Raw genomic sequence first — 27,879 nt, 5'->3', positions numbered from 1 at the left:
CTCATGAGCATCTAATAAGGGATGACTTACTGTTTTTTATTTTCTGCAAAGGGATCTAAAGCCTTGGCAAATTGTTTAATACCGTTTATAAAAGCCATTAGTCACAACTTATGAACCCTTTATAAATGCTGCCTTATTCGGGGATCTAAGTCCTGTTAATGCATTTTAGGATGCAATTGAAATGTCGCAGAGAGCCTGCTGCTGGGTGTGCTGCAGACTGATAAACTGCATTAAAATCACCACCGAGGGTCACAGAAACACTTCACTGTGAGTATTAGTGATATGTTTTTTCTTTTTTTCGCGCGGGTGGGTTGTTATCGCGAGGAGCTCTGAAGCTCAAGAGGTGAAGTGAAGCGAGAGTGGGCTTTTTCCCTTTTTTTTTTTTTCTTTTTTTTCTTTTTTTTTTTACGTCGACGCTTCCAGGGTGGCATAGAAAGGAGGACTTTTGCGGGCTCTGATGGCTTAGTGGGTACACTGACTGCATACATGCTTTATATGACATCATTGCGAGGGTTTGGGGTAAATCTTAGGCTATCCGTTTCCCTCCCGGAGCACTGCTTGTCACACATCTGTAACCGCTAGAATCCTTTTTTTCAGCACCTGGACAGCTCCCGCTCGTGAACCTCTTATTATTATCGGGCACATGGAGTCCCTGATGTGATTCTGGGGGAAGCCCTGCAAGCACATCATGCCTCCCTGCGAAGATGTCGTTATCACCCTGATTCAGTGACAGCCTCGTCGTCTCCTTCTGAAGGATGGTGCTTACAGTCCGGAGTAGGTGTTTTTGTCGTGCGCTATCTTCTGAGAGGCGATACGGGTGCTTGGCCAACGCAAATCTAAGGCTAATCGCAACCTACACACAGCAAGATCCGAGCTTCCCTCACACTGATCATCATCATCATCCACGGCGAGGAGGGAGATATAACCATCATCACTGCGAGGGCAAAGGAGTCACGACCACACTTTACACAATGTAGAGCAAGACAACACAAGAGGTTAGTGTGTTTAATTCCCCCCACCCCCTGTTTCTCTTTTTCGAGGGGGTGTCTAATCTAAAGCGCACCGAGGAGTTGATGTGTCTCAGTTGGGTTGAGCATGAACATGAATGAGGCTCTATGGCCTCTAAGAACAGCGCGGAAAAAAAACAAAACAAAGCACGTTAACAGCTAACTGTTCGTGTAGCAATGACTTGGTGAAAAACGTTTGCAAGTGAATCTCGATTGCGCTAAATACAGAAAGCCTCAGACAGAAACGAGTCACAGGGAACTGAGAAGAGCCCAGGAAAATGTGCTGCATTTGTGGACCACCCCCCACCCACCGACCCTCGCTGATGAAGTACTTACTGAAGGCTGTACTTATAGTAATAAGGGTCAACTCAATTTGCTGATTGTGAAATTCGAGCTTTCTGATAGAGAGATGTCCAGAAATATTTTTGCTATGTAGTGCATTATCTCCAAAAAGGACTGGCACATATCTTTCAGTAGACTTGCCTTTCCAGTCACCTCCACAGTTACTCCTCACTTTTGGCACAGTGTTAACCTTTTTGACTTTAGTCACCTCTCACTGGCCAGTTCTTTCTTTCTTCTTGCACGTTTAGGGGGGTGCTGCAACGAAACAGTATCACCCTCAGCCCTTGAATGACCTGGGCTGATTTATCCTGAGTAGCATTTAATCTGCTGTGCTTCACTACATTACTCTGCTGTGAATGCTGACTCCTCACCTCTGAATGTCCGGAGGCTTTTGCTATGCCTTTGTATCTAAAACACTACCGCAAATTCATCAAATGCCTTCTAAATAATGAAGCCATGGCCAACACTATGCTATCATTGCCATTATTTTGCTTGTAATAGTCAAGATTTCATTCAATCTTAAATAAACGGGTGGCTGTGTTTTTGACTTTCCTCCCAGGTCATGATGTGTCCGTTTCAGTAACCGGAATGGGCTTTCACTAAACAGGCTTGGACATCAATGGTTCTCTATCCTGTGGCACAAAGAGCTAGCATCCTGGTGCACTTGCTATGCAAGAGGTGTGATGTTCCTCAGCCCCTGATTCACAGAGCGGAGCGTATATTGGAGGAGATTTAAAATCCATTACAGTTTATTGCTCCCCAGGAAAATAGTTGAACAGAGCATAGCTAAAGCTGGAGTTGGAGCAAGGCACCTTCAGGAAAAACATAAGCACCGATTTTTCATTGATAGCTCTGAATGCATTTGTGCTGCACGGCTACAATGTAGACGCCTCATAATTTTGAGAATTGCTGTTTATTGTTAACCTTGGGGCAATCTGCCCACAAGACCTATTAGTTGCTGCTCTGGAGCTCCCAATCATAAGCCACAATAAGTTTCAGAAGAGGGAGCTTTCCTATTATTTACCTCTTTATGTGCTTTGTCTGTTTTTATCTTGTGTTTCCTGTATGTGTGGCAGGAGCCCAGTCTCTGCAGCGGTGAAATCATATTTCACACTTGGGGTTATTTAGCGTGGACGTCTATTTGCAGCAACAAGACCTCGACATGAGCAACACTCAGTAAGTATAACACCCTCCGGAGTCTTGTTTGAAACCATGTGTACGAGAGAGTGTGAAATCTTAAATCTCTATTTATGAATATGTTGTATTATGCGCAGTTAGTCTCAGTGTGGTGGGATATGATTAGCAGAATGGGACCTGCACATGCTCGTGTGCCTCCCGTGAGTGACTTTAAACAGGGGATCAGGGAGAAAGTAGCGCTTGTCCTCGTCCAAGTATTTCCGGGAGCGAGAGAATGGACTGCCATCTCTTAACATTCAGGAGGGATGTTCACTTGTCATCTTCTCTTATTAATAATTACTCTGTGTGTGGTCCGCAAGACAGGCCGAGCATTCTGACGACAGCCACAGCCGTGGCTAAGGGAAGGGTAAAGAGAGTGAGCATGGGAATGGAGCTGAGGGGAGTAGCGTGGAGTGGGAGTTGAATGCAAAATGGGTTTAGTCAGCTGCATCTTCTGCAAGCCACGGGGTGCTGCTTCTAATACATACAAACAGGGGCTACTACCTGGGTTACAGAACAGCACAGAAGTAGAGGACAGAGGCGCATGACATCTGTAACCAGATCATATAGAGAATCGTTGACTGCTTAGTAGTACAGACACATGATTTAATGCTAAGTGCAGCTGACTGTCTGAGAAGTGGCAGATGTGGCAGATGGGGAAACTCGTTCAGATCTTCTGAATTATTTTCACCGCTTGAATCTGTATTAAATCTCCCACCTCCCTCCCACATGTGGTGTATTATTTTTTTCTAGAAATATGACGTTTATATTTTTATATGATTAAGTCTTTTTTCTGAGTGTCGTAGATTGGACAGATAGATTAGATTCCCCTTTAAGATTCATTAAATAGCTTAAAGTGTCTAACTATATAGCATATATGTGGCACCAAAACCAAGAAGTAATTGCGTCTTCCTCACTGTCTGTATAGTCAGTGAGGTAAATTAATGACCTTGTTCTTTTATGCGATAGACCTTTTTTTTAAATAAAACACCTCTATGAGCCACGCTGTTAGACTAGGTGATATTGGTGCTGGTCTGTATTTGTTTTTTAGCAGGGATCTCTGGATACTACACGTGAATGTTTCAGGCATCAAAGTCAAAACAAGGTCCCACTGAAACTCAGCATCACAGGGGTTGCCAAAAATATCTGATCCCTATAAATGCACCATTGTGGCAGAGGCTTGTGATGAAATCATGACAGCGAAGTGCTGTGCACCAAGGAGCAGCCAGTTTGTCCGCATTCTAACTCACTGGGTAAGACAAAGCAGCTGGGTTATAGATGGTCGGCCAGAGATACTGTGGCAGCGAGCGCTCCGAATGACAATGATACCAGTGCCCTCTGCAAACCAACAGTTCGTGCTGAGGCAGCACTTTTCAATGAAGTGACAGAAGCTGGAGATTTATTGCTCTGAACAGGTTATTTAAAATATTAAGTGACAGGCAGCAGTCTTAACCTTTCTGACAGAATCCAATAATGCATGCCATCTTCTTTTTTATTACCTTGTTATCATATGTTGTTGGCAGTTTAAAGTCAATATTAGTAATTATTAATATAGCTACAAAATTCTCATACATAAACAAGACGAAGTAAACAAGATGAAGTAAATCATGTTCATCCATAACTCAATGAAGTACAGAGATTTGACGTCACTTAAATAAGCTAAATTCAGTTTCAGTCTTTCTTTCAAACTGAATTTAGTTTAGTTTAGTTTAGTTTAGTTTAGTTTAGTTTAGTTTAGTTTTGCACTCACGGTTAAGGTTACTATTAGGTTGCTGGTTCAGTTCCAACAAATAACAGAAATCCCCTTTGAGGTTGGGTCAGGAAGTGTAAAACTCTGCCAAATCAAGCACACATAACTATCTACTTCCTCCTCCTCTTCTTCTTCTATATAAGGTAGTTTTTACTTCATTGGTGTTTAGATTAATTAAAATACATATTAAATTACAGTTTCCTTACATGACAACCTTAAAGACCTGGCTGTATTAACCAATGCCATGTGTATGCATCTGTGTGGCATTTCTAAACATTAGCTTGTGAAGAAGAAAATTGCATATTTTGGGTTAGTGTTAAGCTCTCAGTTTTACTCTGTATAGGTGCAAGATTTTCCCTGCAGCCATGCATGCTCTCTCTTAACCTTGTTGCTTCCTCGTGGCGTGTACTAATATTGCATGCTTCCGAAAAGAGACTCGCCTTTGGCATGCTGCCGGCTGTCCTTGCCTGCATCACTGAGGGGGGCAGCAGGGTGTTCATATGTGAAGATTCCACTCACTCCCTACAATGGCAACCAGCCACTCCACTGCACCCTGCACATAATCACTCCTGGCCTGCTTTGTGATTGTCTGAAAATGTGATTTTGATGCACTAAACAGTTTGTGGCTGTCATCAGTCATTAGCGTCCTTGTTGCAGCTGGTCAGAAGTGCCAACTCGACAGATAACAACGCAGGCATGTTTTGTAGAGGACAAAGTTATATATGGGCGTTTGACCCTGAAGCTGAGCACCAATTTCAAGCTGGACTCGCATAACAGTCAGTCATTTTATCTACGAAAATCAGGGTAGAGTGTTTTGTTTTTGTTTGTTTGTTTGTTTGTTTGTAGTCCTTATGTGCAAATCTAAGAATATATTTCAAGTGAATTCTTGTGAGAAGAACAACATGAGCTTTCAAGGAAGTCCAATACACAGCTGTTAGTCAAGAAATAAATCAGGAAAGAGAAGGACCTATTTTCTTTAAAGGTCTCCCTACGTTAACATTTACCATGAAGGTGGGTCTGCTCAGTGATCTTCTACTAACTGGTTCCACCCTTTCTGCTTCACCTCCAGCGCAGAGGTTGTAGAATTCACCAGCCCAGTGGCTTTTGATCCCTCTGCCTTGTAATCAATGACTTCCCCCACTGTTAAGTACTCCGGTTATTGATGTCTCCTCGCTGGCTGCACTGGGACTGCAGCCAAGGAATGTGACTCTTCTCTTCCATGGTGCCTTCTCCTTGTCTGCTATTGGTTGAGCTTGTGATATCACAGCCCTCCCTGCACATTTAAGTTTTAAGATCTCATTCCTAGATCAAGTGACACCTTGTCTGGTCCTGCCAAATATAGCTAGCGTCACGGAGCACACAAAAAACCAAAGGGGGGAAAGATGGTTTGCTCTGCAATGCCATTTATAAAATTTGACAAATACAGTTTTGTTCAAAGTGTATATAAAAGATGGATGTAGCCAACATGATGTCGCCTAGGGGTTTCTAGACTGTGCATTTTGAAGCCTCAACATCAGTGTTTTGGTCTCCACTGTGTTACTTTTTTGAAGAGCAGCTGAATTACTAAGTTATCGTATAAGACCTGTAAGCCTGGTAAATGGTAAATAGACTGCACTTCATACAAAAACTTTTTTCTATGCTTAAGTTCTTTCTAGTTAATGTTCACACACACGCATTCACCAACGTTCTCATTAGTAAAAGGGTGGTTGTGACTCATGTAGAGCAGATACTCTACTAATCGGAAGGTTGGTGGTTTGATGCATGCCAAATATCCATGGGCAAGATACTAACCCCGAGTGTGAGCAGATAGAAAGTGTAGAAAAGGGGCTTGTATGAATGGCTAAATGAGGTGCTCAAGTAAGAACCAGATCGTTTACCATTTAGTAGATGACCAGCCACCTGACCCTACTTATTAGATGTATTCACAGACTGTGTGGATGCACTGCACAGACATTATTAATTCGAATTATTGCTAAGTTGTCATGGTACTGGGTCGTGTGACCCAGTGTTCTGAGTTTCTTGATGTTTTGTTATTCATTTGAGTCAAGTTCATTTCAGTTTATCTAGTTACATTCTGTCATGCCTAGGTTACAGTTTTAGTTCATGATTTATCAAGCTTCCTTTTTGTCTCATCCCTGTGTTAAGTTTCCCGCATCGGCTGGTCATGTTAAGTCTACGTGTGTTTATCTGTCATGTTTCATGTCCAAGTTTTCTTTGTTTGTCAAGTTCGAGTCATGTCTGTGTCTTGTTATGTCATAAACTTCCATTAAAATGCCCCAAAGGGCACCGACATCCCATATCAGCACACCTAACCTATCACATCTGTCAGTCAAAGCTACCAGGCCCTGTGTGACAGGTGTCACTAAAATATAGAGCACAAGCATGCTGTGAACTAGTAGTTATTGTGTGAATGCTGTTCCTGTTTCTCTTTATTGTGTGGATGCTGTAGGCGTCCACACGATTTTCACCATTCAAATTTCACAATATTCTGCTACTTCAGCTCATTCCTGCTATATATTTTTGTACTTTTAACTATTATACTTTTTAAAATATTAAGCTTTTTATGAATTTTTTTGTCCCATTGAAATGAATGGACCACATTATCAGTGTGGTCATTGACTTTGCTTGCTGGGGTGAGCTGTGTTTTAGCTCAGTGAAATGAGCAGCCTTTTTCAGAGCAGGAGGCCCAGATTCAAATCCCGCTTATGGCAACATTTTTTTCAGTTAACTTTTTTAACTCCTTTCAACACAAATTTCAGCTTCTTCACCCCTTTTCAGCAGAATTTTCAGTTTTTTCACCCCTTTTCAGCAAAAATTCCAGATTCTTCTATACTTCTTTACCCCTTTTCAGTAGAAAGGTTTGCTTCTTCACCTCTTTTCACCAGAATATTCAGCTTCTTGGCCTGTTTTCAGTGGAATTTTCAGTTTTTTCACCTCTTTTTAGCAGAAAGTTCAGCTTTTTCACCTGTTTTCACCACGAATTTCAGTTTCTTTACCTCTTTTCAGCAGTATTTTCAGTTTCTTCACCAGTGTTCAGCACAAGTTTTTGTTTCTTCATCTCTTTTCAGCAGAATTTTCAGCTTTTTCACCTCCTTTCAGTTACCTGAGAACCAGTGAGATGAGTAGTTACCTTGGGACCAGGAGGCTGCTTTCAAACCCTACTCATGGCAGTATTTCTTTTCAGCAGACAGTTTAACTTTTTCACGTCTTTTCAGTACATATTTCAGCTTCTTCACCCCCTTTCAGCAGCATTTTTGGCTTTTCACCTCTTTTCATCACAATTTTCAGTTTCTTTACCTCTTTTCAGCAGAAATTCCTGCTTCTTCAGCTGTTTTCAGCAGATTCACACTGCATTTTCGCAGGAAATGCAACTCTTCTAGTTAAAATTGTAACTGTGCTCAGTTCAGGCAAATTTAAGTCATGGGTTTACACAGATTAATGCAAAACGGTGGCTTCCTGTAAGGTATGGGGCCAATCCACATTTATTCTACTTTGCTGTAGAAAGCAAGAGTCTTTTCTCATTAAAGCTGGTGTGTGTTTTGTTTTAGTGAACATACTATTTCCATGTGTGCAGTTAGGTGTTGTGAGGCAAGAACACAAAGAATTTCAGGATGTCGTGGTTGCACTGACTGAGACGTTTTCCTGGTGAGAATATTGGGTAATTTAAATAAGCGGCACATTTTCATGCAACCTTGCTCTAAAGGCTGCATGAAGCACTGTCACTTGTGCTTTATAACTCTCGCTGCTGCACACAGACAACATGTAGATACCAGTTGTCGCTATCGTATAATCAGCTAGAACTTGCAAAATTACTCATGGATGACTCTATCAGCAACCACTTCAGTTCTCTGACCTCACTGCTGCTCTGTTTATGGTGTGTATTGCATGTGACAGGGCTCCTCCCCAGACCGGAGCCTCAGAGCTGGAGGTCATCTCCCAGCAGGTAGAGGACGACAACCAGTGTGTGGCCCCCGTCCAGCTGGTCAGCTTCACCTACAGAGATTTGCCTTTGGCGGCACTGGACATATCCCTCGCTGGATCCCAGCTCATATCTAACCCAGATGAAGAGGATAGCAGAGAGGGGTGAGTCCCATCATTTGTTTGCTTGGCAGCTTGTGGTACCCCTTGGAGTGATTATATAACTAATAAGCACTTGTAACAAATAAAAGCAGCACAATGAGGTCAGCTTGTGATTTGTGTCTCAAACTTTGTGCATTTTGAGACAATTGGAAACAAACCAGTGGCACGATTGCACATGGAAATTTTCTATAATTAATTTGTGTACTAAAAAGTCCCAAAATGTAATTATGTATTGATTGATGTTCTGGATATTTGCCTCCACAATTAGGAAGATACTAGAGATATGGTGACTGAGTCATTGTGTCTGCTTTTTGCGTGTTAGTGCCACATTCATAATTAAGGCAGAATTGCAATTACTGCAATCTATAATCTACCCTGGCGGGGGAGAAGCTCTGCCATCACTCTCTCCATTGCTCGTTATTGCACATTGTAATTACACCTGGCATATTGAATCATTCCGCATTTTATATTGGAGTCCGAGAGTGGGGGATATTTGGCACTGAATTTATTAGTGTCACTGTTTTAAATGGACAATGTCTCCACTGATCTGTTCATTTCAGCTCAATGACACAGCGATTTCTCTCACCAGACAGGCTTCTGTTCACAATGTTGATTTCTGGCAGGAAAAAAAAAAGAGCACCATAGCTGTCCTGAGCTGTCAGAGCCCTGGTTCTCTCCATGAAGCCTGCTTGTCCTGCGTTTGTGTTGTTTGCTTATCACCATATCGCCGTTTGGCCCAGTGTTCTCAGGATAGGACACACCCCTCCTTGAGCACCCCTGTAGCAAGTGTCCATGGCTTTCCACTCAGGACGCGTGACTCACAACCCTTTTGGCATGCTGCAATGCTGGCATCCATGCAGAAAAAGAAGACGAAGAGCATAAGGTTAATTGGAGCATCCATTTTTTTTTTTTTTATTTTGGGGGGGGGTGCCATCCAAGCCCTGGTGTGTCAGATGAAAATATCCCGCTGGACTTTGCCTGATATGGCCTTGTCCAGGATGATGGCTCTGCGGGATGAAGGGCGAGAACAGATGGGTCCTGTCCCGAACACCCGCTCTGTTATCGTACCTCATATTTTTCTCGCTCACTTGCTCACAAAATGAACAGAAAACAAGTGCATAGCAAAGCCACGGCAAAAGGGCAGGATCTGGCAGCCCAGCAAAATGATCATCACAGCAGGCAGTCTCAAAGGACACCATATGAAGCCCTGGTGCCCCAGAGATTTAGCATTGTGCTATGAAAAACTCATGCGGTGTCAAGATGTGACTGTGGAGGATTTATGAAATCACCAGTGTAAATATGATTTGTGATGAAAAGTAAGTGGGTATTTAAAGCTGATTGAAGAAACCCCCTCTTTGTTTTTGGCGAGATTTGGAAGCACTCAGCACACTGATGAAACTATTAAGCAATCTCTCACCCATGAGAGCGTCACGCTGTGTTCGATGACCTTTTGTAGATTGGAATTCCTGATTTTCAGGTCACTGGAATTCCAGCCACATACCTGTCATTACTTTCACGAGTGCATTTGTCATTGTCGCTCTCGGTGACAGCTCCAGCGTCACAGGTTATAGCTACCTTTATGAATCAAGTGTGTAGCATCCAAGGAATGACACAGCGGTGGCCACAGGACTTTAAATCAGTCAATGCCAGCCTTCAATCAGGAGTGATGACTTGATCAAGCTATTATTATCTATAATTGCGTTGGCCTGTAAATACATTTTCTCTTGTTTATTGGAATGTGCTCTTGTGAAAACTCTTCTACTAGGCATGTAATTGGCTAAATTTAGCTCTCTGTAAGTGATAGTTTACGGGACAGTAAACCTGCTTTGGTCGTGTTTTGGTTTGCAGTTATTTTTTGCTTCTGTGTTGGTGATTAGAAATCCTTTTCTTTTTTCTAGCTATCATCACTTACTTTCACTCACTAACTTTGGTTGTTGTTTTTTTCTTTTTTTTTGGTTTCTTTCTTTTTTTATTCCTGTGAAAAGTGAGCAGAAAAACAGCATACCAGAGATGCACATTTAGTCCTCAATAACAGCTTCTCATGGCTCTTTATCAGGAGATGTGGGCGACTACGTAGGAGGTGGATGTTCTTGTGGACTACCAGGGGCACACACAGTACTTGCAGATTCGGTGCAGTGGTGAGCAGGGAGGAATTATTAATAGATTTTTGGCTGCTCACTTTTCCCCAAAACTTGCTGTAATGTCCATATTCAGGGCAGTGCAACTACCCATCCACCTTTGGTGACTTAAATATGGCCCCTTATCTTTTTATATTAAATAATAATAGTTTTTTTGTTGTTGTTGTTGTTGTTGTTGTTTTTAATATAAACACACTAACTACCCAGTTGTAGCAACCTAATCAACCTTGTGGCATTTAATGTGTAACAGGGCTAATGAAAATGGCCAGACCAGCCAGCTGTTTGTGTGCATCCAAAGCACATACCTACTGACTGTTAAAATATTGTAGTACTTGAATTATTTGCAAACCTGGAAGCTGTACAGAAAAAAAATAGCAGCGCGGTGAAGTGGGCATCTGTTCAGTCACAGGTTACTCTATTTCTTCAACACAAAAAATCTGTTTTGAAGCTGTGAAACCATCACTATCCCTCTAAAAAAAAACTCTCAGAACTCTGTCGGCCAAGAAAAAATTATGACTGGTTTAAGCAATGGTACAGTAGCAAGGTGGCATATTTAGTTTTGCTTTACTCCTTGAGCTTAATGACCTTTAATACTAGGTGGAGTCTGATGCAACAACAGTGTATACACACAAAAGCCAATTGTACACTGTTTCCCACACATAAAGGAAGAATGTAGACTGTGTGGACCTCACAACACATGTTCTTTAGAATCAAGCAAGTACACTGAGGTGGGGTTGAAAATCAAGCTCAGAGCTTGCATGTATTGTTATAATAAATACCTGTTGTTTCTAAACACACCTATTTATACTAATATGTACAATTTACCATTCACAAAGTTTATTACAGATCATTTAGTTCATGCTCAGTTTTATTGGGTGTGTTATTATCATTGGAAATTGGTGGTGTAAATAGCTGTGAGGCTGCATATTGGCTTTCTTTCCTTGTGTGAACTGACGCGCCTCTTTGTCTCTTGTTTGCTATTCGACTGCTGCCCATGTTTGTGTCTGCTGGGGTCCTCTTTAGTTTTTTCTTCAGATTTTTTTCTTCTGTTTGTTATTGAGATCACTAAATACATATTTCCAGTTGTTTTTCTCTTTTCTGCTTTGCTAACAAGTGTTTTAGAGTCCCATTTGGGACTTCTTTGCTGTTTTCTTTAGCTGTTATGGCTGTTATTCAAAAGCTATTTTGCAAACAGAAATTCTTTGTGGAAGTAACAATAAGGGAGTGCCTGCATCTGTTCATGCGTAAAGGTTGGACCAAAAATCAGGCTTGTGGACATGCACACTGAGATTTATAAAAGGACAATATATATGCCCCAGATTACTGATATGCTTTTTTACAAAAAGAAAAGAATGTATCTGCACAATTCTGTCAGTCCAAACGCACTTTTAGATGTGTATCTACAAAGAGTTTTATGCTTCTTTCCCTTAAAGAGTGTCTGCCTGGCCTCAGCCTTTAAACCCTGAGCTGTACATCCTAAGCTTGTCCTGTCTTATCATCCCCAGATCAGCCTGCTGTCCACAGCAGTAGTAACATATGCCACTGATTTCCAGGGGCCAGACTAGGAGGTGTGAAGCACTGCAGCAATGACAGATGGTTCATATGGGTTAACCTGCCATTTTGAGCGGAGAAGAGAGGCGGAGAGGAGAAATGGAGCACACGACTTTCCTCCGCACTTTAATTCTCCAAGCTGCCAGCTGCAGATCATGCTAGATGATTCTGTTTGATGAGTGCCATTTCTCTGTGTGTTGTGTGGAATTAGCCCCATGCCATGTTGCATGGAAATGTTAGACATTAGATAAGGAAAAATTGTGCCCAGGCACCTGGACTAATTGCACTTGCTAACAAAATCTTTATTTACTGCCTGAATTAAAGCTCTCCACCCTCTTTCTCCCCATGAAAATGCATTAATATAGCAGCATGTCAAACTGCACATTATTAAAAAAAAGCCCAGGGTTGAAGTGCTCAAGGTTGAAATAAGATGTAATAATTTAAAAAAATCCAGACTGTAGAATATAGCTATGAAGTACACTGCCAGAGTCTAGTGTGAAGCTTGGCAGCAGCAATATGTCATGGGGCTTTGGCACCAGAGCCATACTGTACCTGTTCTTTGTTGATGGATGTCTGAAAAGAGAACAGGATTTCTCTTTTTTTTTCTCTTCCCTCTGACTCTATTTCAAACACACACAGTAACAGTCCTCTCTATCAAATTGGCTCTCTTGCCTGGCACCATGTGCGACACAATAGATGACATTTGAGTGCAGGGTTTGAGGGTTTGTTAATATTCACAGACATGCAAAGTGTGAGATTGCTTTTTAGGCAGAGAGCGAGAGAGATCAAGTGTCCTGGTGAAAAACCATTTATCAGGGACAGCTTGTCTGCTGCTCTGCACATGGAGCCCCATCCATCTCCATTTGCTTGGTATCTGTGGCCCATTTCTCTGGCTGGGACTATTGCCGAGCCCCTTCTGCTAGGCTGTACCATGGAGTGAAGTGATGATAGCTGATTGCTTTCCGAAACCAGTGGAAATATCTGGTTATACTGAGAAGCTGCATGGATTTTCCCAAAGAAGGTTAGAAGGATGCAGGTGGCACACCAGACACACATGCTAGGTCCTTAACTGTACTTATTGACACATGCAAAAAGAAGCAGACCAATAATATTTTTCGGACAGTATCAGTTCATCAGTCATAAAATGATTTTTACACAACATAATGCAGGAAAAAAAATGCTTGAGGTGATGCAGAAGTAGTGTCATGCTCAAGTCAGAGGGTTTCGAACCACTCAGTCATGATGTATTAGTTACAGTACATCATGCATAACCATTTGCCACTTTTTAGGTACACTCATTAAATTGCTTGTTGTTGCAAAAATCTAATTAGTCAATAATATGTCAGCAACTCAATACATGTAGGCATGTAGACATGCTTGGGATGACCTGCTCAATGAGGACAAAAGATAAAAACTTCGATGATGGCATAGTTGTTGGGGCCGAATGGGGGCTGAGTATTTCACTGCTGAGCTACTAGGATGTTATCACAAAACCACAGAGTTTACAGAGAATGATAAAGAAAAAATATCCAGTGAGCCACAGTTCTCTGGATGAAAGTGCCATGTTGATGACAGAAGTCAGAGCGAAATGACCAGACTGCTCTGGGTTAATAGGAAGCCAATAGTAACTAGTCGTTACAACCAAGGTATGCAGAAGAGGATCTCTGAATGCAGAATCCTGCCTTGTATTAGCTGTTTAACCTTGTGATGGTGGTGTAATGTTTTGAGGGATACTTTCTTGGCACACCTTGGGCTCCTTAATATCAGCTGAGCATCATTTAAATCCCACAGCCTACCCGAGTGTTGTTGCTGACTACAGTGTACCCATCGTCTGATGACTTCTTCCAGGAGGACAATGATTCATGTCCTAAAGCTCAAATCATCTCAATCTGGTTTCTTGAACATGATGCGATTACCGTGTTCGGACGGCCTCCACAGTCACCAGATCTCAATCCAATAGAGTACCTTTGTGACATTGTGAAATGAGAGATATCTCATACCAACATATCTGCAGTGTCTGTGTGATGCTATCATGCCAACATAGAGCAAAATCATCACGGGATGTTTCCAGCATCTGGTTGAATCTATGCCACAAGTAATAAAAAGTCAAACTTGCTACTAGGTATTTGTTATAAAATATGAAGTACAAAGAATTTATTATATGATGTATACATATGATAATTTTTACATTCTTAAAATAATTATCTGTATTGGTCTATTAGTAGTATATGATTCAATAATAAACCCATATTTTTTAAAAATCTTGAATAAATCTTTTTACCTTGGTTTTTACCTTGTAAGATATTACTAGCAGCACTTAAGGTGATTTGCTGCTTAGCTGGTTTCTTCTTTCAGGGTTTCTTTCCTTCTTTTGGTTCTAATAAGACATGACTTGATGACTCATCGGGCATTTTACAGGTTGTAAGTAGGCATTTGATTTCATATTCAATAAATCTGGGCAGTGCTTTCTCAGGAAACTGAAGTTCTCAAGTATGAAAAAAAAAATCAGTGTTCTGTATCGTATCTATTATGAAATGCCTCTTTAAGTGTAAAAAAGTAAGCTAAGAGATAGGTGTAAAGCAGAGTGCTTGAAGAGCCTGAATGAGATTAAGTCTTCTCAGTGCTGCTGTGGAGTAGCCTGCAGGCGCACACGGTTGTGGTCCATTTTCCCCTGTCCGATCCTGCTGAGTTCAGCAGATTGGTGCGAATTGGTTCAAGTTTATAGAGGAGGAACCACAGGGCTATATAGTTATTTGAGCAGGGCGAGAGAAATTGAGAGGAGACAGACAATCTGAGTCAAGCAGCACTTCAAAAATGTCTTGCTGTCAGATAGATCCACACGATGTCTGCAACTTAAACCAGAACATAGGATATCAACATAACCACTTAGATGAAAGTATCCATACAGCTGTATGTGCAATGCACATGTGTAAGCACAAAGATGTTAGGATGCAGAATCCAGTTATCAACAAATCCATCCCTCCATCCATCTTATTCAATTCAGGCTCATGGGTGGGCTGGTAACTATCCAAGCTATCGTTGAGCGAGAGGCAGGGCACGACTAGGACAGGTTTACAGTCTGATGCAGGGCTGATAATTTACAAATCATTTTAACAGTTGAAACTCATTATTGGACGTCACGGTGGGGCAGTGGTTAGCACTTTTGTCTCACAAGAAGAAGGCCCTAGGTTTGAATCCACCATCTGGAGTTTGTGTGTTCTCCCCATGTCTACACAGGTTCTCCTTGGGTACTCTGGTTTCCTCACAAGACCAAATTAGGGGATCCACCTTTTGTTAGGATAATTTGTAAACCACTACACTTCAGAGATTAACCTTCCCCAGTGTTTATTTATTGAGAAAGCAGAGAGGGTGACATCTTTCTCTGTCAGTTTATCTGCTCTTTTTGTAACTAATTGAGGTGTGGATGTAAAAAAAAGAAAACAAAGAGTTATTTGTCTGTCTCTTTGTTACCATGGTGGCCCTAGTGGGTTAAAGAAAGGTCAATGAAGGTATGTGACTGACCTGTTACCAATTAACCTAATTAGCCATGAGACTTTCTACTGTTAAATGTTTTATAGCCTTGAAGGCAAAATAATTTTGTCTCAGATTCAACATTTAATATCTGTGTGTACTATTTTCAATGAAATATAGATGATTTTGATGATTTGTAAGTCATTTAATTCATAGACACACATCCCAGAAGCTTTATAAAATTAATCTAAGGAGCAAATACTGCATCTGTTTGGTTAAACTCATGTTCTGTGCTCGTAACCTGAAACCAGTGGTCACATTCATTCATTCTGAATGGCCACTAGGCAGTGATCTGGGTCTTGGCCTGGTATTGAATGGACACTTTATGTATTTTAGACCTAAATCATAATTAATGGTGAATTTATGGCAAATGTCACCGCTCTGCACCCTGGTGTCCTTATTTTATTTTCACTGAATAGCCAGTCAAGAGTTTCAGAAGGTAATTTACAAGACAGCATCAAGAGCAACTGTATATTAGTGCTTAATGTTTGCAGTTGTTTATTGCTTCCCTTTATGAGTGTGTGCGTGTGTGTGCTGTAATCAATTAATCAATACCTTTGAGGAGCTCATAGTCACTCATTCCTTCTGGATAAATTTTCCCATTTGCAGCCTCCCCCCTTCTCTCCTACCCTACAAACTTATACACACAAATAAAGCACCACTTCCCTTATTTAATTACCATCTAACTTGTACCTGATGAGTTTACGCTGTATTTTATCTTGTCTCAATTACTGGAGACAGTATAATAAAAGACATGCTCCTAGCATCCTCATCTCAGTGAGAGTTACTTAGCTGGGGATGGAGCCAAAACGCTGTCCCATCTGTGTGAATGGGCCCCAGCAGAGCAACCAGACACTTTCATCAGTGCCAGTCATTCTGCTTAACGTCTTTGTCTACTTTGTTGCTACTATAGTGGCCATTCTGCAGCCAGCATCATGTACAGCATTGATCGATCTTATGATCTAATCCCCTTTTTCGCCGCTGCTGCCGGACTCCCTTCGATCTTTTGCCGCTGCAGCCACTGGTACATTGATGTCTTTATAAACCTGTCCACAGTTCATGCTACCCCGCATCTTTATTTCTTTAATTTCCTCTGTACACAGTGTCCCTTAAAGTATACACATGATGTTTCCCTGTGCACATACAAGGCACTTCTTTTTTTTAGATTTGTCATACTTGCATGTTTCAGATCATCAAACTGATTTTAATTTTAGACAAAGAAAACCCAAGTAAAGACAAAATAGTTTTTAAATGATGATTTAAAAACTTAACTGCTCCTTTGTTTAAAAAAAGAAAAAAAGAGTAAATGCTCTCCCTTGTTAAATCATTAACTACCATTAGTAATAAGGGTGGGAGTGGGGGGGAGGAGGAAAGGGTTACAAAGCCATTTTTAGGGCTTTGGGACTCCAGCAAGGAAACCTGGAACAGTGGTTGATAGTGAACCTTCCCAGGGGTGGCCAGCCTACCAAAGTTACTTAATAATTCTCAACTCAATAATGACTCATTTGGGTCACAAAAAAACCCAGGACAACATCTGAAGAACTGCAAGCCTCGCCTCTGTTAAGGTCAGAGTTGATGATTCAATAATAAGAAAGAGACTGGGCAAAAATGGCATTGATGGGAGAGCGCCAAGGAGAAAACCACTGCTGAGCAAAAAGAAAACAGAGACTCGTCTCACATTTGCCCAAAAAAAAAACAACATCTTGATGATAAAATTGAACTTTATCAGGTTTGAGACTTGTTACATCTCGATTAAAACTAATATAGTATTTCATAAACGGAACATCATACCAGCAGTCCAGCATGGTGGTGATAGTGTGATGGTCTGGGGCTGCTTTGCTGTTTCAGGACCTGGACAACTTGAAACCATAAATTCTGCTCTCTACCATAAAACCCTGAAAGAGAATGTCCGGCCACCAGGGGCTGAAGGGAAAAAAAGAAATGAAACAAAATAAAGCTTTTGGAGACTTAAATCTGATTGAGATGCTTTGCCATCATCCTATATTGGCCCCCAAAACACTCAAAAACGCTCCAAAGTGGCTAAATTCAAACAATTCTGCAAGAAAGAGTTGGACAAAATTCTTCCACAGTGATCTGAAAGACTTATTGCCAGTTATAACAAATGCTTGATTGCAGTTCTTGCTGCTAAGGGTGGCACAACCAGTTATTAGGTTTAGGGGGCATTTTTCCCCCTAATATATAAAATTACCATTTAAAAACTGTATTTTCTATTTACTTGGGTTATGAAGCATTAAAACTCGCTTAACGAGCAGAAACTTTTAAGTGTGACAAATACGCACACAACTAAAAAAAGAGGATGTGGCCAATTCTTTTTCTTATTATATGCGTGCATGAGAAATCCTTGAGGTATTACTCATTTGGTCTGAACCTGACTTGACCCCGCAAGAGAGTGAGGTGATTTTCTTCCTTGGCTTGCTCCATCACTGAAGCCTCACTTCCTCATAAATACTTCAGGTTCTCAGTGTTCAAGGTTTAAAGCGATTTCCCTAAAATTAAGTTTCTGAGCTTGGGCTAATCCATCACTGCCATTTACTCTGCTTCCAGACAGGGTTTTTCTTTACAGGTTTATTAAATTAATACCTTTTCTGCCTGGCTTGTGGGAAAGGTCTGAATGAATTATGATTCCACACAGTATGAGTTAAATCATGCTTTTCAAACATGAAGATAAGTGAGGTGTCTCTCTTGGCGTGTGTGTTGCTCATTCTATCTCACTCTATCTAACTAATGGTGCACAAATGTCCTGTGACTGTGTGCGAGGCACATCATTAGGTAAATCTTTCTCTTTTTTTTTCTTGGCTCTTCTCCACTGGCAGATGGGGTTTGACATTGTTCCCTGGGAACGGATTGGTGCTGGGGAAAGTCTCCGAGGTATTTGCTAATGATACCGTTATGCTGAACTACCTCTTTGTCACCTCAGGTGTTGAGCTACTAATCTGTTAGTATTGGCTGGTACAGAGGGTTGTTGCAGAGGGCCGAGAGCCACTGGGAGAGCAGTGGCACAGTGTGGCCAAGCTCCAGCCCCTCTGCTGACCTTGGTGAAGGATAGAAAGGATATGAAGCTGTGCTACACCAGAGCTGTAACTGCAAAACTGCAGCACTGCTCAGGATCGCCTCTTTCTTCCCACTTTCAAAGACAACCGTGTACTACTACGAAAGCCATTTCTGAAACGGAAGCATCAGGGAAATGAAAAAACAAAAGGTCTAAGAAACAACAGCAGTCAGTCATACAGGCTGCAAATAAGTCACCATTACAGCTAATTTATGTATATAATTGATTCTGAAGGTAAAAATAGATATGAACAATGCTGCTGTTCTTGTCTGCAAAAAAATCTATCTATAGGACTGATGGCCAAAATTACAAAAAGGACCTAAAAATGAGAAAAATCCTTGAACTAAATTTGTATCTTTCTCTGTTCTCGTTTTCATTCTTCCTGTTCCAACTGCCCCTCCTTCCTTTCTGGCTCTCTCTCTGATTCTCTTTTGGATGAATCCCAATGCCTTTGAACCGGCTGCACCCCGCTTTCTCTCTCTCAGTGTCTGCCTCCTTCATTCTGAGCTCAAGCAAAGGAAAGAGTAGAATAAATTGCATCCTCTCTTCTCCTCTGACAGACATTGCCCGTAGCTTTACTCCTATGGGGGACAGGTAACAACAGATAGTGGTTATTTTCAAAGGACAGCACTGCCTTTCTCAGTGATGCTTGTGAAAAAAGATGGCAACCCCGTGTGTGCGCATACACACTTTCCTGTTTAGAGTACCTCTGGTTAGCGTGCCTGGTTGGATGCATGACTGTACACGCATTGGAAAAGCCCTGTGTGGCTCCTGCAAATGTATCAATATTTACCGCCCATAACTCCCTACGCATCTCAACAGGTCAGTTTCTGATTGGAAAAACTTGAAATGGAGCTCAAGGGTGGATTTAAGGCAAGTGTGACACTTATCTTCAGCCACAATGTACCTGTGCAAAGAAGAAGCACACTAGGGACACTCCAGACTAATGGAGTGTTCATATATCACCGTGGAGATGGCTGTATAAGGCACCAGTGGGAATAATAGCATGTAAAGTGCATCAAAGCCGGGATCGGGCAGTCCAACTAATACAAGCTTTGCCTCTACTTCACTCTCAAACGCGCAGGCAGGTATGAGAGGAGAAACAATTCTTGTGCTGAGAACAAAACAAAGTTGAAGAAATTGTCATTTAGTTAAGAAAACATCTGCGTCATGCGTGTATATGTGTCATGTGCATCCTCCAAATGGTGCAAGTGCAGCCCCACTGTTGTACCAGGAGAGCTACATTATTGAACCAGTCAGTCATACAGAGCTCAAACACGAGGGAACCAAGAAGTTAACTTTCAGCCAGGCTCTTAACAAAAAAAGTCAACAAGCTAGACAGTTTCCTGAAAGAAAGTTTTGCCTTCTCAAGCAGTGAAAAGCAGAGACAAGAATTTCAATTTAAACTTGAGTGACCTTTCACCTCCTTTCTTGGTGCTCTGATGTTTTAGCACTAAATATATCTTTACTGTCTACAATTAGTGACTGGTATTGATTTAACTACACTGCTTAATGATGGCAGAAAAAAACAGACCTTAAAAACTGAAGGAAAGGTTGCAGAAAAAGCCAGAAAGAGAAGTTTTAAGAGGAACTGAGGGAAAGGACACCCTTTAATTCATACTTACGATTTCTTCATACTAATATATCATTTCAGTCCTAGCGAACTGTGTATTTATAATTCACATTCACTTTTTAAAATTCTTAAATCTAAGACTGTAAATTCGTTCATTCATTTCTTGCATTTTTTATGGCGTACATGAGGAATAGTGCCCTCTGCTGAAAAACATTTTAGGAGAATGCTGAACTGAGAAGGTTGAATACACTACAAATTTGCTCAATTTTGATGTTCCGTGTGTTTTATTGATTCGACCTTGAGTGTTCCCGTCAGATCTGAGTTCTGTTCAGCGAGACTCACGGCGTGTCTTCTCTGCCTTTCTGTGTCTCACACCGCCTTGCTCCCCCTCCACTCAGGTCAAACTGGCTGAAGCCATGCTGTGGACGAAGGGCAGCGCTGTGGCAGGTCTGTCTGCTGTCGGCAGGCTTCAACTGCTTCCTAGTGGCCTGTGTCATTCTGGTGGTGGTGCTGCTGCTGCTGGAGCTGCTCATAGACACCAAGCTGTTACAGTGTGAGTGAAAAATGAGGGGAAAATGTGGCTGGGATTTTTTTTTAAAAACTGGATACACCCTCATTTGCATAAAATGAATCATCAATGAAAATCATTGTGACGTAAATGTGAATTTAAGCAATCCTTGTCAAAACTACAATGATAATATATATTTATTAGTATTTTTTAAATCGTATAATATATTATTTTATAAGTAAAGAACTTTGACTAGAATACATTTCAGGCAAGTTTTTGTTTTTGCAAAGAAACTAAATCGCTGCTAACCTCATCTCGTAAATCTACTGTGTAATGAGAGAGTGTCATTTATGATCTGTTCTGGGACCCAAGGCTCTGATCAATCACGGTCTGGGGGGAAAAAAACCTTCCATTAGTATTCCACAGTTAACACTGAATGGCAGGTGCTTGAAATTCCAGTCCGACCCATCTCACCCCAGTATCACCTTTTATCTACATTATCTGGCTCGGTGGAGACATCCTCATCTGTCATGAGCAGAGAGTCGGGAGCGTTGGCCTTTTTGATGTCAGAGGGCTAACACACATGGTCTTACACCAGCAATATCCAAATGCATTCAGGTCTTTACTGTTCCCCCGGGACCGACTCACTGACCAGACAAAAGGAAAGTGAGACAAATGCATGAAGGGAGATAGCGGACAAAGGAATCGAGCAACGCGGAGTCGGCTGCCGGGTGATTGTGGGGAGGACTGGAGGAAGATGAATTGACTGATAGACAGATCACTGAGCACAGCAAACAGAGACAGATGGGGAAGACGTGGGGCGTGACGAGAAGCGCTTCAGCTGACAGCGTAGTGCTGTTTGAGCTTGTCCACAATTAGCCTGATGAATAGAAAGAAGGCGCGTGCATGCACAGTATGCACTGGTTTCATACTTGTCATGATGCCTCATTCTTCAGTTGCGTTTTCCACAGATTTACTGCAACCTGTCAGTGTTATGCAGCATGTACACTGCAGGTTGTTTGTTATATTCCTAACAAAATCCAGCATCAACCTTTAACCACAGCTATCTCCTGATCAGTTTTTTCCTCTCTTTTTTTATTCCCTTTAGTTAATAATGCATTCCAGTTTGCCAGCATCATCCACTGGATCAGCCTGGCCATTCTTTCTGTGTTCTTCACTGAGGTGAGTCTTCCTCCACTCGACGCAAAACAACAGTCTCACTTACAGCTGATGCAGCTGCCTCTTGATTAATGCTACGTTGTGCAGTATGTGTGGGCAAGTGAGTTACACTGGCAGATTCTCATTACAATACTAATAACGCCATGAAATGCCCGATGCCCTCTGTCACGGCATGATTAGATTGTGATTAGTGCAGGTGAACAAGAGCACACCTCCATTTATCGCGCTCATATATAAAAGATTTAAAATCGTGCACACGTACCCTGAATGTGCACGTATAACCACTGCTGTTAAAGCTGGCACGCCCGGTTCCTTCTTAGGTTGTTCGATTGATCTGCGGCATTTGTTTTTAAACTGAACCCTTCGGGCTTTTCTGTGCTGCCAGTTTTAAATAATTTCGAGGCCCCAGGTAAGTTCATTGTATTGTATTGATCACCGTTTTCCTCAGAGCCAGCCGCATTTGTCTTAGTTTCTTAAACTTGACCATCTGAGTGGTAACTTTTGTTTCGCTGGAGTCAACAGAGGGAACCCCTCAGTGTTACTCTGAAGCAGTGGATTCAGCAGTTTGACTGGTTTGTGGAGTTTGTTCAGAATGGCAGAAGATGGAGGTTTGTTTGCTCTCCGCAGTCGCTGCTGTGTCAGCAGAAGGAGATAGTGCGGTGCCTCTAATTTTTGCTCTTGCTGCGTGTGAATACAACTGATGAATTCGCACTGAAAGAATAAAAGAGGGGATGAAATGTCCCGTTTATTATTGACAATGACCACAGACTGCACTCTATCTCTCTCTGTCTCTCTCTCTCTCTCAATTTAGCTGTGATTGTATTCGTCCATCTTGCTCCTTTGTAACTTGCTCACTGTCCCTATCTCTGCCCCCCACCCCCATTCCTACTGTCTCAGACCGTGTTCAGGATCGTGGTGTTGGGGATATGGGATTACATCGAGAACAAAGTAGAGGTAGGCTCCCGTGAGTCCCATTAGTCCTGACTTGGGGCCCTCTTTCACTGCAGTGTCATTCCTTCAATGTCATAGCTCAGACTGGCAACTACATAAGCTCAGAGCAGTATAGCAGTAACCTGGTGTGTGTGTGTGTGTGTGTGTGTGTGTGTGTGTGTGTGTGTGTGTGTGTGTGTGTGTGTGTGTGTGTGTGTGTGTGTGTGTGTGTGTGTGTGTACTTTCTCAGGTGTTTGATGGAGCTGTCATCGTACTCTCTCTGGCCCCCATGGTGGCCTCCACAGTGGCCAATGGCCCCAGCAGCCCCTGGGATGCTATCGGTCTCATCGTTACGCTGCGGATCTGGAGGGTTAAGAGGATCATTGACGGTAAGGCTGGGAGGGGCTGGTGTCCCCTACATCCTGTCCTTTACTGTCAGTTAGATAATGCATAGTGCACCCAGTGGTATCAGCCTCTTTAATCTGCAGGTTGTTGGCTCACTTGAGACTTTTATCATTTTTTTATTATTATTTTTACCAGTAATGATAGTAGAAGGACATAATATGCGATAATGGATTCAGTACTTACAGAAAAGCCACTATAGGCAAATAATTTGATCATTTTTTCAGTATTTTCATTAAGAGAGAATAAATAAATCCTTTTTTCATGTTCATGTCCTTTCTTATAGTTTTTCTAAGAGATACTTTTTTTTTTTAAAAAAAACACTTCTGATTCAAGTCAGCTGTCAGCACCTACACCAACCACTCAAATGATGCTGTGAAATCTAAAGCACTCCAAAAATATTTTCAAATCTTCTCTTAAAACATACAGATCTTTTTACACAAGCTTTGCATGTAGTAGTCCATGTCATCTGTCACCAACTTTGAAAATATGATGGCTTTTATTTACAAGATAAAAATATCTTACTGAGTGTAATATGTCCTTTTCTTCCAGCCTACGTCCTGCAAGTAAAGGTGGAAATGGAGCTGGAGATCCAACAGTATGAGAAGGCCAAGGCTGTGAGGGAGGAACAGCTTGATCGACTCACCCAGATCTGCCAAGAACAGGCCGTATGTGTCCTTATCTCTTCTCTATCCCTCGTGCAACTTTATAGCTGTGTCTGACCAGCAGAGGGCAGCAAAGTGATGTGCACTAAAATAATAAATCTGCACTCAAAAGGACAAAGATGATAAGACAATCGATATGCATAATCTTTTTGCTGCAGTCTGGATATCACATAATCAGCACTATGCAATACCTCAGAGCAATATATGGGGTTGCGGTTCTGTCATTGTTTTAAGTCACATTACCAAAATAAAACAGTGAACATCACTGTGTTCTCCACTTCAATCCAGAAATGAAGACAAAGACTGTTTGTGTTCAAAACACTTGTGTGTCTTATTTTAAAATTCTTCTGTCCTTTTCTCTCATCTCTTTTTCTTTTGTTAGTTTGAAATCAGGCAGCTCAGGGCCCACCTGGCTCAGCAGGACCTGGATCTTGTTGCCGAGCGTGAAGCAGCCATGCAGATCCACCATATGTGGGGTAAACAGAGCAGCAGTTTCCAGGAGGTGGACGGTCTGGCCCCTGGGGCCTCTGAGCATCACAGGCCAAACAAAGTTAGAGAGCCTGGGGGTGCTGCAGGTAACTGTCCAGAATACCCAAGCTCTTTGTATTACAAGTTATCAACGACCTGTGTGCATGGGAAGGAGTCCAGGCTGCGCTTTCCGTGGTAAATCACGTCCATGCTTACACATGGAGAAGGGGGAATTTGTACACTAAAAGAACCTGGCCAACCTTTGGGCTGGTTAGAAATTTTGAAAGAAATCCCTTCTGACTCAAAAACCTTGAACATTGCTCCGCTCTTCATGGTGGAGTGTTGGGCCATTAATCGTGGCCAACATACACGACACAGTGTCAGTGTCCTGTTTTCAAAAACGTTCAGCTCAGAGTCCACATCAAAATTCTGGTGCCGCACATAGATGGACTATAAACCTTTCACACAGTGACAGGTCATAACTTACAGGACTTAAAAGCAACAAAGCACTGTCAGTACAGGTGATGTCAGGGCTCCAAACACTGAGGCTTTTCCTTTATCAAAGCTATAAATCACAGTGCGATCTATCATACATCTGAGCCACAGTGTTTCTACTCAGACAACCTTTTAACTGGGCCTGAACCTCATATACTCATGTGGTATTGATCATCTGGTGATGGTCCTTTGGGACCTTGGAAAGCACTTAAGAGAAACTGTTTGACTCATTTACTATCTGTGAAACATTTCCACACACCAAAAGTGTTCATTACCATTGAGCTGAAATAATTTGTAAGCTAATATATTAATAGTAATTACTGATTAGTTGTTCAGTGGTAATAATATTTCAACCAAAAAGTATAAAACATTTGCTAAATTCATATTTTGTAATAAAATCATTTTCCTGATTTATGTTTTATGTGATTGTAAGATGATCACCTTTTCAATTTGGACTGTTTTGTCACATAAAACAAGTACTTGAAAGAGTTTATTTTCATTTAAATTAAAGCACTGGTGTCAAACATAAGGCCCGGGGGCCATAATCGGCCCAGCAAAGACTCCAATCCGGCCCCAGTGAACATGTTTTGAAAATGTGAAGGAGGGCATAGATTTTGGGCTTTTAACTGTATTTAAGTTTTACACTTTTTCCTACTGATAAAGACCTCCCCCACTGCCATTCATACTACACTACATTAAGTACTAGATGAGCAATAACAATTAAAATAGAGAAAGGTTCCAGCTTTTTCATTATCTGCCAGAGAAATTTCTATATTTTTTAGTGTGTGAACAGTTTGTGTCTACTATGCAGTTCGTCTTGTTTCCACATGCTTAAATAATGTGAGTTGCTGTCATGTGATTCGCTGATTAGATATTTGCGTTTACCAGAAGCTGAACAGTTGGACTCAATAAATTATTGGTTAGTGAGTGTCTAGATTTTATTGTATTCCAAGTCACCAGTCATACACAATTTCAATTATGCAATTTCAAAGTAGTTGAAATTCTTATGATGTAGCTTGATGTTAATAAATTGTCCCTTAATGTCAAGAAAACTATATTCATGATTTTTGGAAATTGAAAAGAAGATGAAGAAAATATTGAATGACAGATCTGTAATAATAAAATTCTATGATGATGTAAAATTTTTAGGCATTGTGATCAATTGCAAATTAACATTGAATGAACAAACAAATAATCTGTAGTCCATGCTTTTAGTTTGGACTACAGATCAGCTTCCACGTTCACTCTGAATTCCATTTTTCCTCTTTTGTCTTTTTAGATCATCATGGTCAAGATGACATGAACAACTATATCAGCCAGTACTACAGTGAGCCAAGCAGTGGTAAGCTTCAGCAGACTCTTTCTTCAATCAAAGTGGCACCACAATATTTCAGGCTCTTACACATTGTCTTATTTTGTAGACACAGGGATCCCAGACCCAGCGCGAGTCATTACAACAGCAGCCATAGATGTGCACCTGCCTAACAACCCGAGTCAGCTACCGCCCTCTTTGGTAAGCGCCGAAGCGGTGCCGTCCAGCCGTTTGCAGCGCACAGGCAGCTCGGTCAGCGAAGCCTCCACAACCACAGTGTCCCGTGCCAGCTTCAGCACCCGTCAGCACAGCATCAGCAGCCACACACTTGGCTCCACCATGGATTGCAGCTCCACGGTGCGCGAGGCCTCCACGTCCACAGACTACAGCGACCAACGTTGCTACCCTCCGCCCTACAGCAGCCCTCTGGCTCTGGGCACTCAGCCGAGAAGGAGCCCCAGCGCTGTGGTGCAGGAGTTGCTCTCTTCTCTGTCTGAGGACTCGTGTCTCACACAAAAGGGCCTCGACCCCGTCAACCTGAAACCACCCAGCCCAACAGGTTCCACGAAAACCAGCCCCGAGCTGGAACACAGGGTCAACATCTACAACAAGAGGAACCAGGAGAGCAGAGTCGGACTCAACTCCAAGACAGTCATCCATCTGCAGGGTAACGAGCCTCTCCTAGAGGAGAAGTATAGGATGATGGGGCCAGTAGATACTCAAATCAACCGTCTATCAGAGACATAAGAGCCTGTAAAATGTATAACTTCACAGGACTCGCTCTTTATTTCAGCCACAAAAATTATTGCTCTACTAAATTCCCAAACTTCGCTGCTGGGAGTCACTGGCACATAAACTGTATGTCTGACATCCTCTTTGTACTACTGGAGCTGAGAGGATGAACCCGTGGGAGCAGCACAAACAAAGGGCATGGATGAGAGAGGGAAGCAGACTTGTTATCAGGCAACACTTATCAGGAATTGAGACTCATAAAAACACTTTTACTAAAAGAAACCAGCAACGGGGCTTTTGTCCAAAACTGAAAATCACTTTTGATACATTAAAGTCTGATTTCTAGGAAATGAAACCAGTGAGAGGATGGTGCTGAGGGCTTAGTTCCTCTGATACACTTTGTAGATGTGGAGATAATGGCGTAGGGACTGATTTGAGATATAAAGTGAAAGTTTCTTTCTGAGTGTAATATGTATATGAGCCGTTTTGTCAGTCTAGAATCTCCAAACTCATAAAGAAAAGTCCTCTTTGATGGACTGCTGCAGGGTACCATTGGATCTTCTTTCTAATCCGTTTCTATATTTGCGTTAACATTTTTAATCTAAATTCTGTGAGTGAAGAGAGTGCAGAATCCTTTTGATTGATGGATGATTCGTGTTGAGTTTTTATCCAGATGCCATGACTGGAAACCGACCAAACCCAGCTGAGTCAATGTCTGAGATTTTGCAAACTATGGCATGACCATCACTCGACAAGCTAACTGAAAACCTACCTACACATGACATATTTCACACAATTCAGGTCCATCTTTTTTTCTTTGTATTACTTTAATGTTTGGAAGTTGTGTAAATATTTCAGATTGGGTTTGGTCATCTAGTCGCAGCTCAAAAACAGCGAGGGACTCGAAAGCTAGAATAAAATGCTGAAGAGGACAGAATAGCATGAACCTCTCAGATTTGCCACCATATTG

General features: G+C 41.7%; 1 protein-coding gene across 1 annotated transcript; it reads left to right on the top strand.

Annotated features, from left to right (window-relative positions):
• Window positions 1–334: 334 nt before the first annotated feature.
• Window positions 335–27,868, top strand: tmem266 (transmembrane protein 266). Its single transcript, XM_085412206.1, has 11 exons — window positions 335–995; window positions 2,426–2,525; window positions 8,170–8,358; window positions 20,617–20,771; window positions 21,835–21,908; window positions 22,803–22,859; window positions 23,086–23,224; window positions 23,790–23,905; window positions 24,285–24,477; window positions 26,145–26,207; window positions 26,287–27,868. Exons 2-11 carry the CDS (start codon window positions 2,512–2,514, stop codon window positions 26,922–26,924), a joined length of 1,638 nt encoding a protein of 545 aa, XP_085268332.1. The 5' UTR covers window positions 335–995; window positions 2,426–2,511; the 3' UTR covers window positions 26,925–27,868.
• Window positions 27,869–27,879: the final 11 nt, after the last annotated feature.

Source organism: Rhamphochromis longiceps, linkage group LG7, assembly GCF_057381845.1.
Source record: "Rhamphochromis longiceps isolate RC_006_pf linkage group LG7, R_longiceps_female_GT1.1, whole genome shotgun sequence".
Taxonomy (NCBI): domain Eukaryota; kingdom Metazoa; phylum Chordata; class Actinopteri; order Cichliformes; family Cichlidae; genus Rhamphochromis; species Rhamphochromis longiceps.
The sequence above is the reverse complement of the archived record's forward strand: the minus strand, read 5'-3'. Positions and strand labels throughout refer to the sequence as shown.

Excerpts from the sequence above, each read along its gene's own strand:
- tmem266 (XM_085412206.1), top strand. Across the intron at positions 23,225-23,789 it reads GGTTAAGAGGATCATTGACG|CCTACGTCCTGCAAGTAAAG; the intron begins GTAAGGCTGGGA and ends CTTTTCTTCCAG. Across the intron at positions 23,906-24,284 it reads AGATCTGCCAAGAACAGGCC|TTTGAAATCAGGCAGCTCAG; the intron begins GTATGTGTCCTT and ends TTCTTTTGTTAG.